Source organism: Chelonoidis abingdonii, chromosome 8 (genome assembly GCF_003597395.2).
Source record: "Chelonoidis abingdonii isolate Lonesome George chromosome 8, CheloAbing_2.0, whole genome shotgun sequence".
Lineage (NCBI taxonomy): Eukaryota > Metazoa > Chordata > Testudines > Testudinidae > Chelonoidis > Chelonoidis abingdonii.
Genome location: NC_133776.1, coordinates 11,665,586 through 11,683,670, shown reverse-complemented (window position 1 = coordinate 11,683,670; position 18,085 = coordinate 11,665,586). Strand labels below are relative to the sequence as shown.

Sequence of the window (18,085 nt, the reverse complement as noted above, 5' to 3'; positions counted from 1 at the left end):
GCCTGCCCCAAGATACCCCTCCTAGCCTCTCAACCCCATTCCACCCCAAATGCTTCTCCCTAACTCCCAACTACACCCCCAAAACACCCCTCCCTAGCTCAACCCCTTTCTGCCCCCAAATACCCCTCCTACCCTCCCAATCCCATCCTGTCACAAAATGCCTCTCCCTAATCCCCAACTACATCCCGAACACACCCCTCCCTAGCCCACAAATCCCAGCTCCAGCATACCTTTTCCTAGCCCCCAAACAGCTCCAAAGCACCCCTCCCTATCCCGCCAATCCCACCCCTAGCCAGCCTCAAGACATCCCTCCCTAGCCCCAGTCTCCACTCCCTCAGCCTCCCCCTAACCTCCCTGTCTATCAAGGCCTCTCCATCCCCCCATTCTCTGGTTCCAGTCCTATTTAACATATTAATAAATGATCTGGAAAAAGAGATAATCAGTGAGGTGGCAAAATTTGCAGATGATACAAAACTGCTCAAGATAGTTAAGTACCAGGCAGACTGCAAAGAGCTACAACAGGATCTCACAAAAACTGTGTGACTGGACAACAAAATGGCAGATGAAATTTAATGTTGCTAAATGCAAAGTAATGCACATTGGAAAACATAATCCTAACTGTACATATACAATGTTGGGGTCTAAATTAACTGTTACCACTCAAGAAAGAGATCTTGGAGTCATTGTGGATGGTTCTCTGAAATCATCCACTCAATGCGCAGCAGCAGTCAAAAAAGCAAACAGAACGTTGGGAATCATCAAGAAAGGGATAGATGATAAGACAGAAACTATCATATTGCCTCTATATAAAGCCATGGTACACCCACACCTTGAATATACTGCATACAGATGTGATTGCCCCATCTTAAAAAAAAATATTGGAATTGGAAAAGGTTCAGAAAAGGGCAACAAAAATTATTAGGGGTATAGAACGGCTTCCATATGAGGAGAGATTATTACTAAGACTGGAACATTTCAGCTTGGAAAAGAGGTGACTAAGGGCGGATATGATAGAGGTCTATAAAATCATGAGTGGTGTGGAGAAAGGAAATAATGAAGTGTTATTTACTCCTTCTGATAATACAAGAACAAGGGGCCGCTAAATCAAATTAATAAGTAACAGATTTATAACAAACACAAGAAAGTATGTTTTCAAGCAACCGCACTGTCACCCTCTGGAACGCCTTGCCAGCAGGTGCTATGCAGGAAAGTACTATAAGGGGGTTCAAAAGGGAGCTAGACATGGAGGATGGGTCCATCAATGGCTATTAGCCAGGATGGGCAGGGATGGTGTTCACAGCCTCTGTCTGCAAGAAGCTGGGCGACAGGCCATGGATCACTTGTTGATTCCCTGTTCTGTTCATTCCCTCTGGGGCACCTGCCATTGGCCCCTGTCAGAGGACCGGACACTGGGCTTGGTTCCCCTTGGTCCGACCCAATATGGCCGCGCACATATTCTCCCTGTACCCCCAACACCCACCCAGTCTCTCCGCTGACCCGTTCCGCACACTGCAACCATACTCGCTTCCTTCTCGCTTTTTCCTGACTGGGATAGGCCTCCCGCTTGTTCGGCCCGCCCCTTGCTAGCCACGATTGGTCGGTCACTCTCGGGCTGGCTCGGCAAGCGGGCGCTGCGGTAGGTTCTTTGGGCGACGAGGCGCGCTCCGTTGGCTGAAGGGGAGAAAGTAGCATGTTAGGTTCAGCCGGCGGTGTGAGTGAGCGCGGGTCGGACTTGCACTCGGCTATTGTTGTCAGAACAGCTAGTTCCCGGGGGGCTGCCGGGACCGCGGCGAGAGACAGGCCCAGCGGCAGCCATGAGCGGCGGGGTATACGGGGGAGGTGAGTGCCCGCCCCCTCCCGCATGGAGCTCCCGCGCCGAGCCCTTGTTTCCTGCTGCTGCACCCCGAGCTCCCCCTTCCGAGCCCCTGCCTGCTGCTGCACCCACTCCCCCTTCGAGCCCTGCTGCTGCTGCACCCCGACTCCTCCTTCCGAGCCCTGCCTGCTGCTGCACCCGAGCTCCCCTTCCGAGCCCCCTGCCTGTGTTGCACCTCCGAGCTCTCCCGTCGAGCTCCCCTGCCTGCTGTCTGTCACCCCGAGCTCCCCCTTCCGAGTCCCGGCTGCTGGCTTGCACCCGAGCTTCCCCCTATCCGAGCCCCGCTGCTGGTGCCCCGGCTCCCCTTCGAGCCCTCTGCGCTGCTTCACCCCGAGCTCCCCCTTCGAGCCCCTGCCTGCTGGCTAGTCCACCCCGCGTCTCCCGCTCCGAGCCCTGGCCTGCTGCTGCACCCCGACTCCCCCTTCCGCGCCCCGGCTGCTGCTGCACCCCGATTCCCCCTCGGCCCCTGCCTGCTGCGACACTCCCGAGTCCCTCCCTTCCGAGCTCTCTGCCTGCTGCTGCACTCCGAGCTCTCCCGCTCAGCCCCTGCCTGCTGCTGCACCCGAGCTCCCTCCTCGAGCCCTGCCTGCGCTGCACCCCGACTCCCTTGCGAGCCCCTGCCGTGCTGCTGCCACCCCTGAGGCTATATCCGCTCCGAAGCCCCTGCCTGTTGCTGCCCCCGAGCATCTCCCTGCTCCGCGTTCCCTGCCTGCTGCTGCACCCCTGAGTCTGCCTCGCTCCGAGCCCTGTTTCCTGCTGGCTCACCCCGATCCCCCTCCGAGCCCCTGCTGCTGCTGCACCCAACTCCCCTTCCGAGCCCCTGCCTGCTGCTGCTTCCTTCCGAGCTCCCCCTTCGAATCGCCCCTGCCTGCTGTGCACCCGGCTCCCCTTCCGAGCCCCTGCCTGCTGTGCACCCCGAGCTCCCCTCCAGCCCCTGCTGCTGGCTGCACCCAGCTCCTCCTTTCCGAGCCCCTGCCTGCTGCTGCACCCCCGAGACTCCCCCTTCCGAGCCCCTGCCTGCTGCTTTCACCTCGCGAGCTCCCCCTTCCGGCCCCTGCCTGCTGCGCACCACGAGCTCTCCCCTTCGCGGCCCTTGGCCTGCGGCTTGACCCGAGCCTCTCCCCCTTCCGAGCCCTGCCTGCTGCTGCACCGCCGAGCTCTCCCCTCCGAGCCCTGCTGGCTGCTGCACCCCGAGCTCTCCCGTTCCGCGCCCTGCCTTGCTGTGCACCCCGAGCTCCTCCCCCGTCGATGCCCTGCCGCTGCTGCCACCCCGAGCTTCCCTCGAGCCCCTGCCTGTGCTGCACCCGAGCTTCTCCCCTTCGAGCCCTGCCTGCTGCTGCCCCGAGCGTATCCCTTCCGAGCCCTGCTGCTGCTGCACCCGAGCTCCCCCTTCCGGACCCCTGCCTGCTGCCTGCACCCCGAGCTCTCCCGCTCCGAGCCCCTGCCTCTGCTGCACCCGCGCTACTCCGCGCCGGCCCCTGCCTGCTGCTGTACCCGGACGTCCCCTTCCGAGCCCCGCCGGCTGCTGACCCGAGCTCTCCCGCCTCCAACCCCTGCCTGCTGCTGCACCCCGAGGCTCTCCCGCCCGCGCCCTTGTTTCCTGCTGCTGCCCCCCGATCCCCCTTCCGCCCCTGGCCTGCTGCTCACCCCGAGCTCCCCTTGCCGAGCCCCTGCCTGCTGCTGCACCCCGAGCTCCCCCTTCCGAGCCCCTGCCTGCTGCTGCACCCCGAGCTCCCCCTTCCGAGCCCCTGCCTGCTGCTGTACCCCAAGCTCTCCCGCTCTGAGCCCCTGCCTGCTGCTGCACTCGCAGAGCCATTCCTTACGAGCCTCCTCCCGACCCCCTCCAAGCCCCTGCCTCCTGCTGCTCCCCGAGATCTCCTTCCGACCCCCTGCCTGTTGCTGCACCCTGAGACTCCCTGCTTGCCCCCAGTTCCTCCTCCGAGCCCCTGCCTCCTGCTGCATCCCGAGCTCCCCTTCTGAGCCCCTGCCTGCTACTGCACCCCCAGGCCTCTCTCCGAGCCTTTGCCTGCTACCACCCCCAGAGCTGTTCCTTACGAGCCTCCTCCCGACCCCTTGCCTCCTGCTGCTCCCCCCAGGCCCCTCTGAGCCCTTGTCTCTTGCACTCCAGAGTTATATCCTATGAGCCTCCCACAGGCCCTCTTCTGAGCCCCTACCTGTTGCACCCCAGGTCCCCCAAGAGCCTCTGTCTGCTGCACCCTTCAGCTGTTCCCCAGCAGCCTCCACCAGGCCCCCCACGAGCCCCTGCCTGCTGCATCCCCAAGCCGCCACAAGCCTGTGATCTAGTTTGTCTGTTAGATTCGCTGTCACTTTCCACAAAGGTCTGGGCAGTCTGCAGCTTTCCCCCCACCCATGAACCTTTCTGTTCCACTCTTCCCATGCAGCTCTTCCCCACTTAATGCTACTGTAGTTTCCCAAGCCATGAGCCTTCTTGCAGTAGTTCTGCTGCATCTCCCCACTTCCTGCATCTCTTCTCATTCCCAGTTATTTGTGGCTGCTCTGGTCCTTGAAGTGACAGCTTTGCTCTAAGCAGTTCTCTCAGCTGAAGTACAGCTGTATTGCTCCACCTATGAATGCCTCTCTCTGCACAGCTCTCCTTTATTAAAACTTCATTTTCCCCACAGAGTTCTTCTCAGCAGAGCTATAACTCCACTTTCCATTCAGGTTTCTCTGCTGTGGAAATGGACAATGCTTCAATATATGTTGCAAGTTTTCATTAAAATGGATAGTCTGACTAATTTGAAGGCCTTCTAGGTTTCTATCTTTGGTAAATTTAACTGAAGCCTTTCCCACTTGTTAGAACTGTCAGACAGCCAGATTAGTGGTGTCAGGCAACACTTGGTGCTGTTATGTTGGTGGTGGGAAATTCAGGTTAGCACTACAACAATAAAGATTTATTTGTAAACCAAGATATTACAGTCTTGCACCAGAGCTACAAGATTAAAGATTTAATTTTGCCAAACAGGGCCCAATCTTGAGCCTATACAGAGTCTCTTTGGGGATCAGTGCTTAAAAGAATGAAGGTATTTCTTAATTTAAGCATCAGTGTCTATAGACTGTTACATCTAGTTTTAACTTTTTTTTTTCTGTTAATCCAAGGAAGTAGGGGGCCATGTAACTTGCTGTTTGTGTAAATCATAACACGTTCTGAAAAATCTCCTCCAGAAGATGGCTCAATTTTTTTTTCTCTCTGCAAAAATTGCCTTTTTTGCTTATTCTGAACGAAAGTACTGTTATTTAGTTAAAATACAATGGCTTTTTTGGATTATTCTTGTGCAACTTAAATTCCTGATAGAAAATGTTCTATTGTTCTTTGCCAACTTTAAATTCTGGTTAAAAGTTGTGGTGGTGGTTTGCACTCGTGTTTTACAAGAAGTATCTTGGCTTGTATGTTTTTTGCTGGTAAGCCCAGTGATTTTAGTTTTTGTTATATGACTACTAATTACTGACTGCCTGTTTACTAATAATTCTTACAGATGAAGTTGGGGCTCTTGTTTTTGATATTGGTTCCTATACAGTGAGAGCTGGCTATGCTGGTGAAGACTGTCCAAAGGTAAGAGTCATTGTGACTGTATAAGATTAAAATGTAAACTCAGTATTATACGAGCCAGCAAACAGGTTCTGAGTTTGTAGAAAATTGTTTTTTTTAAAAAAATGTATAGTTGAAATGAAAACAGTACGTTGAGTGAGTAAACAAATACACACTGTGTAATTGCCATACCCTGTCCACATTTTACATTGCAGGTTGACTTTCCCACTGCTATTGGTGTGGTACTGGAAAGGGATGATGGTAGCACTCTGATGGAAATAGATGGTGACAAAGGCAAACAAGGGGGCCCTACTTACTACATAGACACCAATGCACTGCGAGTTCCAAGGGAAAATATGGAGGCTATTTCACCCTTAAAAAATGGAATGAGTATGATGCTCTGTCTTTCCTCTTGTTCTTAAAATCTGATCACTAATTTTATATTCAGCTGCAAAGTTACATCTGTTGCACGCAAAAAATATTAACATTTCATTTGCATTAATATTGGTCTAAAAGTGAAAAACATTTTATTCTACAGTTATTTTAATTATGAGGCTGTGAACATTTGCTTGATCTGAGGGAAAACTATAGAGGTTTTCTCCCATGTAATGAGTTGGGATGGGTCCCATCTGATGATGGTGGGGGCGGGGGGGAAGAAGGGGATGAATGTTATTGGTACAGTAAGCAGTATAGCAGTGTGTGAATTTTTAAGACTGTTTCTCAGGAGAAAGTTGGTTGGTTGATCTGTGTGTTTTAAAGTTATGTTTTTAAGATGACTCACTTAACTGTGTCTTTCTGAAAATGCAATAACATTGTCTAAAACTTCTGCAACTGCTTTAACATTTTTACAGTTGAGGATTGGGATAGTTTCCAGGCAATTTTGGATCACACGTACAAGATGCACATTAAATCTGAAGCAAGTTTGCACCCTGTCCTAATGTCTGAAGCACCAGTAAGTAAAAGCATATTTCCTGTTTTGAAATGTTGTAATAAAGAAATTGTCATTGGAATTTAGGAATGTTTTAATCTTGTTTGTACAAATCTTATACAGAATTGTAAATTAGGAATTCTGAAATTTTTAGAAAATTAAGAGGAGGTAACTAGAGCCCTGTGCAGATACAAAATTTGTATCCACATCCAATCTGCGATCTGCAAACATGGATATAAAGTGGGTATCTGCAGATTTGCGGGACTCTAGGGGTAACAATTTAAAAATACTCTGCCGGATTATTCTCTGCATTTTATTTTTTGTCTGTTTTTTTTGTCAGTAACTTGAAATAACCACTCTTTAGCACATACTGCCCACTCTCTATTCAAATGGAGATCACATATTCAAACTGGATTTCATCTTAGAGCTTTTGTTTTATAATAGCTTTCTCTTGTTTCTTGGGGCGGGTGGGGGAAATGTAAAATTGTAAGTGATCTTTTATTATACTAACTAAAAATAGAGATGTTTTTGAAATCATTCATTACATCAAGCCCTTCAAAACAGAACCAGGGAGAGTAATATGTTGAATGCCAGAGCTTTAACTTGGTTCTCTAGATTACTCAGTGGCCTGATAGATCAAATAAAAATGTACAAGTAAGAATTTAAGTAGACATGTAGGCTGCAGTTCCCCACCTTACTGTGCTCTAGATTAGAAGGCACAATACAGGAGTCTGAATATAAACCACAGGGGATGTATACAATGAAGATGAAGCCTCCTTTACATACAATTATTGTAAATTTTTTTCTATATTAGTGTATTGAAAGTAGTGACTTGAAAGGGTCTGGATAGGCTCAGGTAGGGAAGGGTATGAGGGATTGAACTGAGAATGGATGTCTTTCACTTTTCAGCTAGCAGTTCAGAGGCACTTGGATATTACAGAAATATATTCACCCAAGGCTGGTATTAAATTCAAGTTTGAAGGCTGTGAAATGAGTTCTTGGTTTTGCTCTAGTTCTCTGTGAATAGATGTCCACATAACAGAACATACCATCACAGTTGATCCACCTGAAACTGTCAAGAAGGCAGCTACTAAATGCACAGGGAGACTGTGCTACCCTCCCACTCCTAAATATGATCCCTCCAGAAGGGTTGAAGTACAGTGATGGAGTATGGTTAATCTGCATTGGGGGTTGCCTGTTCCATAGCTAAATGAAGGTCTTCAGTCTGACTCCTAACATGAGGGCTAAACTCACTTAACAATTGACTTAGAAGAAGTTCACAATAAAATGAGACTTGCAATCCACAAGTGTGCCGTAGCACATTCTTTGCCTTTGCTTCAGTAAAGCTGTGGTAAGATGCTTTGAGAGCTAGGAAATATAATTTCAGTTTTCTCCCTTGGGCAGGCCACTTTACATCTGTGTACATGTATATTTCTTCATGTAAAACTGGAGTAACACTTATTTCACAGGGGTGTTTTGGGCTCTTTCATAAAGAGTTTTGAGATTCTGATATGGAAGGGGTTCTAGAAGAGTAAAGTAGTAGCAACAAAAATAATGTGTTATTTTAATAGTTTAAAGTTGAACCCCCTGGAAATGCATGTAAACGTCCTTTAAAATTTCAGAAAGGCCTCCTGTGTTTGTATATGAATCCGGAATGAAATGCATGTTGCACAAAAAGTGAATTCTCATCTAAGGAAATAAAATTCCAAGATATATAGTTTTGCTTTATGTAACTTTGCAACTGTTCTTAAACTACAACTTTAATAATCCTCACTTTCTTTTTATATCCTGCTGGCATCCTGTGAGCACACAGTAATAAATATAGTGGATCTTGAGGTAAACATAATATTTCTGTTTTGCCTGTTTACCTATTTTTTTCTCTTTTGTAGTGGAATACCAGAGCAAAGCGTGAGAAATTGACAGAACTGATGTTTGAACATTACAATATCCCTGCTTTTTTCTTGTGTAAAACTGCAGTTCTTACAGCGTATCCTTGGAAATGTTGATCCATGTATTTTTCCAAGAAATAAAGCAAGCTTCTTCAAAGTGGTATTATTAGAATAAGATAACTTACTCTTTTCTTTCTAACCAAAGTGAATATTTCCGTAACCATTCATATGGCTGATGGGAACAGGATAGCTTCCACTTCTGTGCTTTCTCCTTAATGCCCAACTTTGAAACCGCCTTGGTGTGATTCCAGTCCTGGGAGACAACTTTTTCTAGTGTATATTTACATCCTATGCTGTTTGTTAGAGCTCAGCGTGCCTAAAATTGCTTTCCTCAGATTACTAAAATGCAGTAATTTCGGTCTTCTGCAACAGAAATCTTCTGAGATCACTGATTAAGCCTTGCACTGCATTACATAAATTTCTTAAACTAACGTATGTTTTAATAGGCAGTTCAGAATCTAAATAAATGGGAAATATTTTATTTAGAGATTGCTGCAGAACATTCCTTTGATTTTTATATCATTTCTCATCCAAGGAGCTCAAAAATCAGTTTGCAAACAGAAATAAATTAAAGCCTAACATGTATGCAAGGTTGGTACTTATTACCGTTATGTAGAAGGGTAAATGGATGAACACAGCAAGTCACTTGTGAGGCAAGGAATAAAACCCTTAGGGTCCTTGTTGCTAGTTGTGCTCTAAGTATTTGACAAAATTCTCTCCCAAGTGTAAATTCTGTCATTTTCCCTAATCCTTCTGATTAGCTTTGCTAATGGTCGATCCACAGGCCTGATTTTGGATAGTGGGGCAACTCACACCACTGCTATTCCAGTGCATGATGGATATGTACTTCAACAAGGTAAAAAGTTTCACAGATGTATAATTTGTATACTGTGTTCATTACATTAAGAAATGAGTTTTATTACTAATATTAAAAAGAAAATGTGGTAGCCTTGAATTGTGTTTTTTGTGGAGGGTGGGAGATGAGCATTTTTTGTTTCAAATGAACAATTTATTGCAGACATCTTTTTCTGTAAGGATTTGAATGTAGTCCAAAATGCTATTTATATTTTGTAGGCATTGTAAAATCACCCCTTGCTGGAGACTTTATTACTATGCAGTGCAGAGAACTGTTTCAGGAAATGAACATAGAGCTAATCCCGCCATATATGATTGCATCAAAGGTGGGAAAGTTAACTGGATTTAAAAAGGTGTTCATTTTTCAGAGTGTAGATTGTTGACTGACTGTATACTCTTCTACAATTGCAGGAAGCAGTTCGTGAAGGATCACCAGCAAATTGGAAGAGAAAAGAGAAGTTACCTCAGGTCACAAGATCTTGGCACAACTATATGTGTAATGTAAGTAAATCCTTTCTTCTCCCTTGGCCCACAAAGAAATCCCATTTGCTAGTGTATATTATAGGAAGCTTTTTGTATGAGGAAAATTAGAAAACTTTCTGTCTTAAATGTCCTTTCCTATTTTTTTTTTTTTTTTTCTTTTTCTTCTTTTTGGAGTGGAGATAGGAGAAATTTTTAAAATCGTTTTAGTTGCTCTTTCATCTTTAGAATATAATTCCATTAGATAATCTTATTTTTGTCTCTTGTTTGAAACTTACAAGCACTGAAAATTCAAGGGGGTTATGGCTTTACTTCCTGGATAGGCTTGTACGAGTGGTTTTAGTTTGTGCTGGTGTTTATAGTTAAATCTGATTTTTAAATTTTTGTGTGTCACAATAAAATAGTTACAAGGGTGGATGTATGGAAAGTGTGTGTATCAAGTCTTGGGCACTCTCATACTTGCCATCACCTTTAATGTTCCATTTTTTAATATAATACAGAAGATCATTGCATGTGATGGGATAAGTTCCTAACAAAGGAGTTACCATACTGGGGTTCACCTTTCACAGTTCCTTTGTGGGAAACTGAAGCTCTGTCTTGAGAGTCTGCAGGTCTGGTCTTTTGTGTTGTTGCAGTGATATTGCTGAGCTCTTGGTTCTCCATTAGTTAAATCTTCAGCTCTCAATTAGGCTTTTATCATCCAATCATATTCCCAGACAGACACCGCCAAATGGATATATTATTAAATATGAAAATCCATGATAGCTGTGATCAAGTCCAGCTCTGATTAAAAATTTCTGAGGGGAAATACTCCGCTGTCATTATGGGATGTGCCCTAGCTTCTGACTTCTTTAAAGCCTATTGTGCTTGAAACAATACCTCTTACAGTTCACAATCCTTAGTTTCTAGGGAGTTAGCACAGCAAATTACTTATGTACTGAAATGGATTCATAGCTTTTTAAAGAAGCTTTGCACATATTTTGTGCACTCAGTTTTGTCATTCCAAATTTACTTGCTTATGGTTTAAGGCTTTTGTCCAGTTTCACATTTATATAATTATAACATAATACTGAATTCTGAACTGGAGTCCTTATAACACACCTTTTTCTTTTATTCTTCTCTCCATAGTGTGTAATTCAGGATTTCCAAGCCTCTGTCCTCCAAGTATCAGATTCAACCTATGATGAACAGTATGTCATTGTATCTTTGTAAAACTAGCAGTATGTGTATGTCAAATGTATTTATCAAGGTAGGGGTACGTCTACACTACGGGGTTAGTCCGATTTTACATAAACCGGTTTTGTAAAACAGATTGTATAAAGTCGAGTGCATGCGGCCACATTAAGCATATTAATTCGGCAGTGTGCGTCCATGGTCTGAGGCTAGCATCGATTTCCAGAGCATTGCACTGTGGGTAGCTATTCCGTAGCTATCCCATAGTTCCTGCAGTCTCCCCCGCCCCTTGGAATTCTGGGTTGAGATCCCAGTGCCTGATGGGGCAAAAATCATTGTCGTAGGTGGTTCTGGGTAAATTCATCACTCATCTCTCCTCATCTGGGAAAACAACGGCAGATCAATCATTTCACGCCTTTTTCCCTGGATTGCCCTGGCAGACGCCATAGTACGGCAACCATGGAGCCCGTTTGGGCTTTTTTTTCCACTGTCACATGTGTTACTGGATGCCGCTGACAGAGGCCGTTACGCAAGCGTACACGCACCATTCGTGTTGCTTTTGCATGATAGCAGAGACGGTTGTCAGTGTTCTTTACTGTCTGCTGCCATTGTAAATTGGCATAAGATGACTGTTACTCTGTGTTTCGTGTACTGTCTGCTGCAATCATGGTGCCCAGCTGAGGTCGGCCTGAGGCGCAAAGTAAAAATGGGAATGCCCTGGGTCATCTCCTTTATGTTTATCTAAAAAAAGAGTCAGTCTGCCTAGATTGGGCAAGTGTACTAGAGAACCAGTGTATCAGAGGCACAGCTCTCCATGTCAGATCCGCAGAAATGACAAGCTGGATGCCATTCACGGGGTGGCCCCTGAACAACCCCACCTGTTGCTCCCTCCCCCCAACCTCCTGGGCTACCGTGGCAGTGCCCTCCCCCATTTGTGTCATGAATTATAAAGAATGCAGGAATAAAAAAAACAGTGACTTGTTAGTGAGATAAATGAGGGGAAGGCAGCCCTCCCGCTGCTATGACAGTCCAGGCAGGGACATAAGCGGTGAGGAGGAGAGGAGCCCAGCCTCCCACTGCTGTGTAGTCCAGGCAGTACAGAATCTTTCTTTACACATGAAAGGAGAGGGCTGATGGAGCTCAGCCCATTGCTATGATGAGGACGGTTACCAGCCATTCTGTCCATCTACTGAGAATGACCAGGAATCATTCCTATTTTACCCAGCGCCGCCGCCAGCCTCACCTGAGGCCAGCCAGGAGCACCACTGCTGATGGTGACGACGGATAGCAGTCATATTGTACTGTCCCCCACCGAGAGGGGAGAAGAGTGGATACTGCTCTCACTGCGCAGCATCGTGTCTACCACCAGATTCACAGACATAGAGTGACACTGAAAAAAGTCAAGAAACGATTTCTTTCACGTAGTGGGGGAGGGATAAATTGACGACTATACCCTGAACATGGTTGGAACCTACAGACACTGGAGCTAGCCAAGAATGCAAATATTTTCGGAGACTGCTTGGACTGTGGAAGCTGGAGTCTCAGTACCCCTCCTCTCCCCATGAGCGTCTCTTTGATTCTTTGGCTTCCGTTACACTTGCACACAGCACTGTAGCTTGGAATTTTTTTCAAACGCTTGCATTCGGTCTCTTACGGAGGCCTCTGAGAGAACAGCATTATGTCTCCACATATCAGCAATCAGATCAGTATCTCCATGTAGGTCCATGCTGGAGCTCTTTTTGTTTGGACTGCATCGCCAACCTGCTGGATCAGCAGCTCCACGCGGGCCACACAGGAAATGTAATTCAAAAGTTCGCAGGGCTTTTCCTGTTTACCTGGCCACTGCATCTGAGTTCAGATTGCTGTCCAGAGCCGTCACAGTGGTGCACTGTGGGATACCGCCCGGAGGCCAATACTGTCGATTTGCGGCCACACTAACCCTAATCCGATATGGTAATACCGATTTTAGCGCTACTCCTGTCATTGGGGAGGAGCACAGAAACCGATTTAAAGAGCCCTTTATATTGATATAAAGGGCCTCGTAGTGTGGATGGGTGGGCCGTTAAATCGGTTTAATGCTGCTAAAATCGGTTTAAACGTGTAGTGTAGACCAGGCCAAGGAGTCCATGGTTTCTATTGTTAAGATTATTGTAAAAGTATGATGATAAACAAAATCATTTACTTTTGGTGTTAGGAATACCTTGAATAGCTGGATTAGAGATTACACTTGCCATGCCAATGTACATAAATTCTAGTGACAATCAGAAAGATTGCCAAAAGCACAGGTCATATTAAAATTTGTTCATTACAATTCTTAGTTTGTGATGCTGTTTAGACTGTTCACTGCATTATGTGCATTGTGATTTAGCATCTTTACTTTCTGACCAATGTTCTGATCACTATCAACCTCCAGGGTAGCTGCACAGATGCCGACCGTTCATTATGAATTCCCCAATGGTTATAATTGTGACTTTGGTGCAGAACGTCTAAAAATTCCCGAAGGACTATTTGACCCTTCTAATGTAAAGGTAAAATAATGAAAGCAGTATGTTAAAATTTGCAGAAATATAGTTTATTATGAAGCCGTTCTATGCAGCTTTTCCCTTTATTTGTGGGTACAGTATGTTATGATGGCACAAAGATTGAAATTATGAAGCTCTGTTTGTATTTACACTGTGTGCTCTCCGGGGCTACCTAGGTTGGGAGTGGGGTAGTAGAAATGCAATTCAAAATATGTGGTTCTTTCTTTAAATAAAACTCATGTGGTGCTGAGATCATGGTGATGAGTGTGAAATAAAAATTTAGATAAATTAAAAGATTTTTGTCTGCAGCGCTTTTAGACCCTTGTTCATTCACTGCTTTTAATGTGCCTTGCTGTTTTGAAGCACTGATTTGTGATTTACTAATTTTGTTCCAGGGCTTATCTGGCAACACAATGCTGGGTGTTAGCCATGTTGTCACCACAAGCGTTGGAATGTGTGATATAGACATCAGACCAGTAAGTATTAGTCAGACATGAATTATCAAAAGCATAGATATTTTTCTGCGTGGTTACAATATATTTTAGCTATGAAATTTACTGAAGCGGCATGGACACTTGCCATCAGTTAAAATGCAGATCTTGACCTCTTGAGTTGCCTATACACTATCATCTACATGTTGTGTAGCTATTAGGAGAATATCCAGATAAAACATATCTGAAGATAGTGTTTCTCAAACCATGGGAACAGTTAAGTCAGATTCTGACCTCTGTTGCGCTGATGGAAATGCAGAGACTCCACTGAAATCCTGAGTTACTCTCGTTTCACACTGGTGTAATGAAACAGATAGATAAAATGGCATGTTAAATATCCAGAGTTTGATGACTCTACAATGTGCAGTGGGTAGCTTCAAACTCATTTTAGGTGCATGGCTTTTTGTGACTATTCATCCTCTAATATCTGAAGATTAAATAGTTTGATATTAACTCACTGTATTGTGCAGGTGCAAAAAGAAAGCATAAATTTAAAATTCTCCTTTTTTGTTTCCACCAGCACCATCCGTTAAAGAGCACACGACATTCAGCTGTGTGCAGTTCTCATGTCTGCTGCACATGGGTTGGTCTGTCTATTGCACTTCCTTAATTGCAAAGTCAAGCTGGCTGGGTAGCCTATGTTCCGTCTTTGGCAACTGTCATATTAGTGAATGGAAATATAATATTGACACACATACTTCTTTTCTAATGGGGAAAAAAAATCCATCCTTCTCGTGTGGATGGTACATCTAGTTGTGCATTCTTATAACTCAGTGGGGGGGGGGGGGCAGAGGAACAGGGGGAGTATGAAAACAAGCTGATCTAGAAGCACTAAAGGTTAAAACAATAAATAAAAGCCATGTAGAATCAGTCACCAAACTGCCTTTCCCCCAGTGTATCTTTTAAAAAAAATATTTTTCACATGGTAGAAATGATGTACTAATAATGGTGTAACTTTGTCTAGATGTCAAGTGTATTTTTACTGCTGATTATATGTACTCATGGCATTTTCTTTTCTTTGTATTACGAAAACAAACGTTTCCAAAATACATTCAGAATGAACTCTTGTGTGTCACATTTTTCTCTTTCCAGGGCCTCTATGGCAGTGTGATCGTAGCAGGAGGAAACACTTTAATACAGAGTTTTACAGACAGACTGAACAGGGAGCTCTCTCAGAAAACTCCACCAGTAAGACATCTTATTAAATTGCTGCTTTGGGTCATTTTTTGGTCTGTGTTTTGCCTTGTACGTGCTGTTGCGTGGTATGCATGCCCTGTCCTCCTGAGGGTAGGTCGGGGTAGTGATACCACCACAGTTAGTCTATCAGACAGTCCTTAGGCTGAGAGCAGCATGGCCCAGAGGCCTGAGTTGTCATGGCAGCCCTCGAATACAGGACTGTGTGGCCTAGTGGCCAGAGTCAGGGAAGTGGGCCGCCACCTAATGGTGGGTGGCAGCCGGGTAGGGGGACCCAAGCCCTCCCTTTCCAATGTGTCCCAGCCCAGGGCCCTGTTGGTGACGGGACTGGCCCTCACCCAGTCAGCAGGGAATCCTGTCGCAACACACTGACCTTGCTCGGGTGTTTGGTACCACTCCCTCCACCTTCCTGGGCCATTTCCTACTGCATCTCCCTTGGGTAGCAATCCGTACAGTGCCTGGGTCTTCAGGTTCCCTGGTGGGGGTAACTCCCTGGAAGTCCAACTGCCGGGGTTCTGCTGGAGATAGCATTTCACCAGTTTGGTCCCTGGGTTCTCCAGTTCCCGCAGTCTCTAGCTGTAGCAGCTCCTAGCCTGGAGCCTCCATCAAGCATCATCTCCCCTCAGTAGTCAGTCTAGAACAGGGGTTGGCAACCTTTCAAAAGTGGTGTGCCAAGTCTTCATTTATTCACTCTAATTTAAGGTTTTGCGTGCCAGTAATACATTTTAATGTTTTTAGAAGGTCTCTTTCTATAAGTCTATAATATATAATTAAACTATTATTGTATGTAAAGTAAATAAGGTTTCTAAAATGTTTAACAAGCTTCATTTAAAATGCAGAGCTCCCCGGACTGGTGGCCAGGACCCGGGTAGCGTGAGTGCCACTGAAAATCAGCTCACGTACCACCTTCAGCACTTGTGCCATAGGTTGCCTACCCCTCGTCTAGAACGAGCTGGGCTGCTTCCTTTTATACTGAGGCAGCAGTCCGAGTATGTCCAGCACGGTCTGAGAGGCGGGACTTCTGCCGCCCTTAATGTGGGGTTAGCCTTCTCTTCTCCAGTGTGGGCTGTCACACATGCCTATACGGGCACTGACTGTTGTATTGCAGCTTTGATTTCATTAGGATTATTCAGTGGCCACGGAATGCTTTTTTCTTTTTTCTTTTTGGTAAAAGGCAGAAGTGAGAGATTCACTGAAGTGTTAGCACCTCCATCGTGTTGCTAGTACTCAAGTTTTTTTTGCAAATGTAACTAATCTGGTAAAGTAGGTAGTATTATCCAATTAGTATGTATTGGGACAACTGAAGGAAAGATGTCACAATTATGAAGGCTCTAAAGATAATTGATGTTATTGTCAGGACTGGAACATTGGGGTTTGCAGGCAATCCAGTCTTGTGCTCAGACTGCTTGACCCAGCCCCTTTTTAGCTTTAATGACTAAAGCGGGGCCACAAGTTGCAGACTGTTGAAAAAACTTATCCTGTTTCAAAGAAAATCAATGCGATTTGGAAACAAGTAACAGCATAAAACAGACTTCAGCAAATACTTAGCTAGTTTTAAAATACTGCAAGTCTAACTCTACTTTCAGATAACGATTCTGGCTATTCTGGGCTGTGTAACTATTCCAGAGCCATAGTGATAATTTTCCCATATCATCTCTCTCTCCTGTTGTGTTGCTGCTAACCCATTTCTAAGGCTATTTCACTGATTCAGTTTGAGCTCATGTTAATATAGAAGATTTGTTCTCTGTGGATTGCACACGCACGTCAGATAGGCTACCAATAAACGGCAACCTGCTACTTCATTTAACCTGTAATTTTTGGAGCACTGGACTCCAAAGTGCAAATTAGACAAGCTCCACATTACAGAAAATGTAAGAGTTAGTGTCTTTGACTTGTGTGTCAACAGATGAATGAAACATTTTGAATATTTGTCTGTAACGCAGTCCTAAGACCTCTTCCTCCCCCCTACCCCCACCCCAGGGGAAAAAGTTTTGAACCTTCAGTTGAGCTACCTATCAGTTTGACCTTGCTAATGTGTGTTTTTTTTTCTCTGTTCAGAGTATGCGGCTGAAGTTGATAGCAAACAACACAACAGTGGAGCGGAGGTTCAGTTCATGGATTGGTGGTTCAATTTTGGCTTCTCTGGTCAGTTAACATACATAGCTTTGGGAAGGGATGCTGAGCAGCATCATTAGCTGAAAACCTAATTCCATAGGAGTCTTATTAGTGATTGAGTTTCATAGCAGCTGCTGCTCCTGTAGTAGCTCTGCTGAGTATGGTGTGGGAGAGGAGAAACCTGATGAATACTCTGTACATAAACCTAAAGAATCTTAATTAAGCTCCTTTCCTTGCCTCCAAAGGGGAAGGAAGTGAGGCTCCTGAGGTATTCTCTTGCTGGATCTTTAGAAAACTACATGCCATCTAGAGCATACTAAAAATACTAAACTTGCAGGATAAGGCCCCAAAATACATCTCAAAAGCAAGTTGCTGAGTACACAAGACAAGGATAGCAGGGACTAGTTAGTAATATCCAGCGAAGGGGTGGAAGCAGCAGTTGGTATGACAATCTTTCCTAGTTGCTTAACATGCAAAACCAAGTTTAAAGATGCATTTAGATAGCTGGAGCCATGGTCCTGTGCTGCAGCCTGAAAAATATAAAGGCTGTTTTGCTTTTCATGGTGTCAGAGTTAATGATACCCTAGGTACAGCACTGAGTTGTGTTTTTCCTGTTTTGCAGGGTACCTTTCAACAGATGTGGATCTCTAAACAGGAGTATGAAGAAGGAGGGAAGCAGTGTGTAGAAAGGAAATGCCCATAGACCACACTGTGAGAAGCTGCTGCCTTCCCAATGCTCCTTATGTTTCATAGCTTTAGTGTACTCAGGAATGGGATGGAATCTTTTGTAGAAAGTTTATACTGTTCTGGTTTTTGCATACTTCAAGATCCATTTTTACAAACTTTAGACGTTTAAAAGGCCTAACTGGTCCTGTCAAAGAAAATGGATGTTTCATCCCTTGAAATGCAATAACTCTTATAAGTATTTTATAATTTTGTATAAATGTCTATTTTCTCT

The 18,085-nt window shown here is 45.1% G+C and overlaps 1 protein-coding gene across 1 annotated transcript; it reads left to right on the top strand.

Annotated features, from left to right (window-relative positions):
* The first annotated feature begins 1,666 nt into the window (after nucleotides 1-1,666).
* ACTL6A (actin like 6A) lies at nucleotides 1,667-18,085 on the top strand. Its single transcript, XM_032783722.2, has 14 exons — nucleotides 1,667-1,839; nucleotides 5,368-5,444; nucleotides 5,636-5,810; nucleotides 6,272-6,372; nucleotides 8,238-8,335; nucleotides 9,059-9,153; nucleotides 9,372-9,478; nucleotides 9,564-9,653; nucleotides 10,761-10,822; nucleotides 13,219-13,333; nucleotides 13,723-13,803; nucleotides 14,911-15,006; nucleotides 17,071-17,157; nucleotides 17,750-18,085. The coding sequence occupies exons 1-14, from the start codon at nucleotides 1,815-1,817 to the stop codon at nucleotides 17,828-17,830; spliced, it is 1,290 nt and encodes a 429-aa protein (XP_032639613.1). The 5' UTR covers nucleotides 1,667-1,814; the 3' UTR covers nucleotides 17,831-18,085.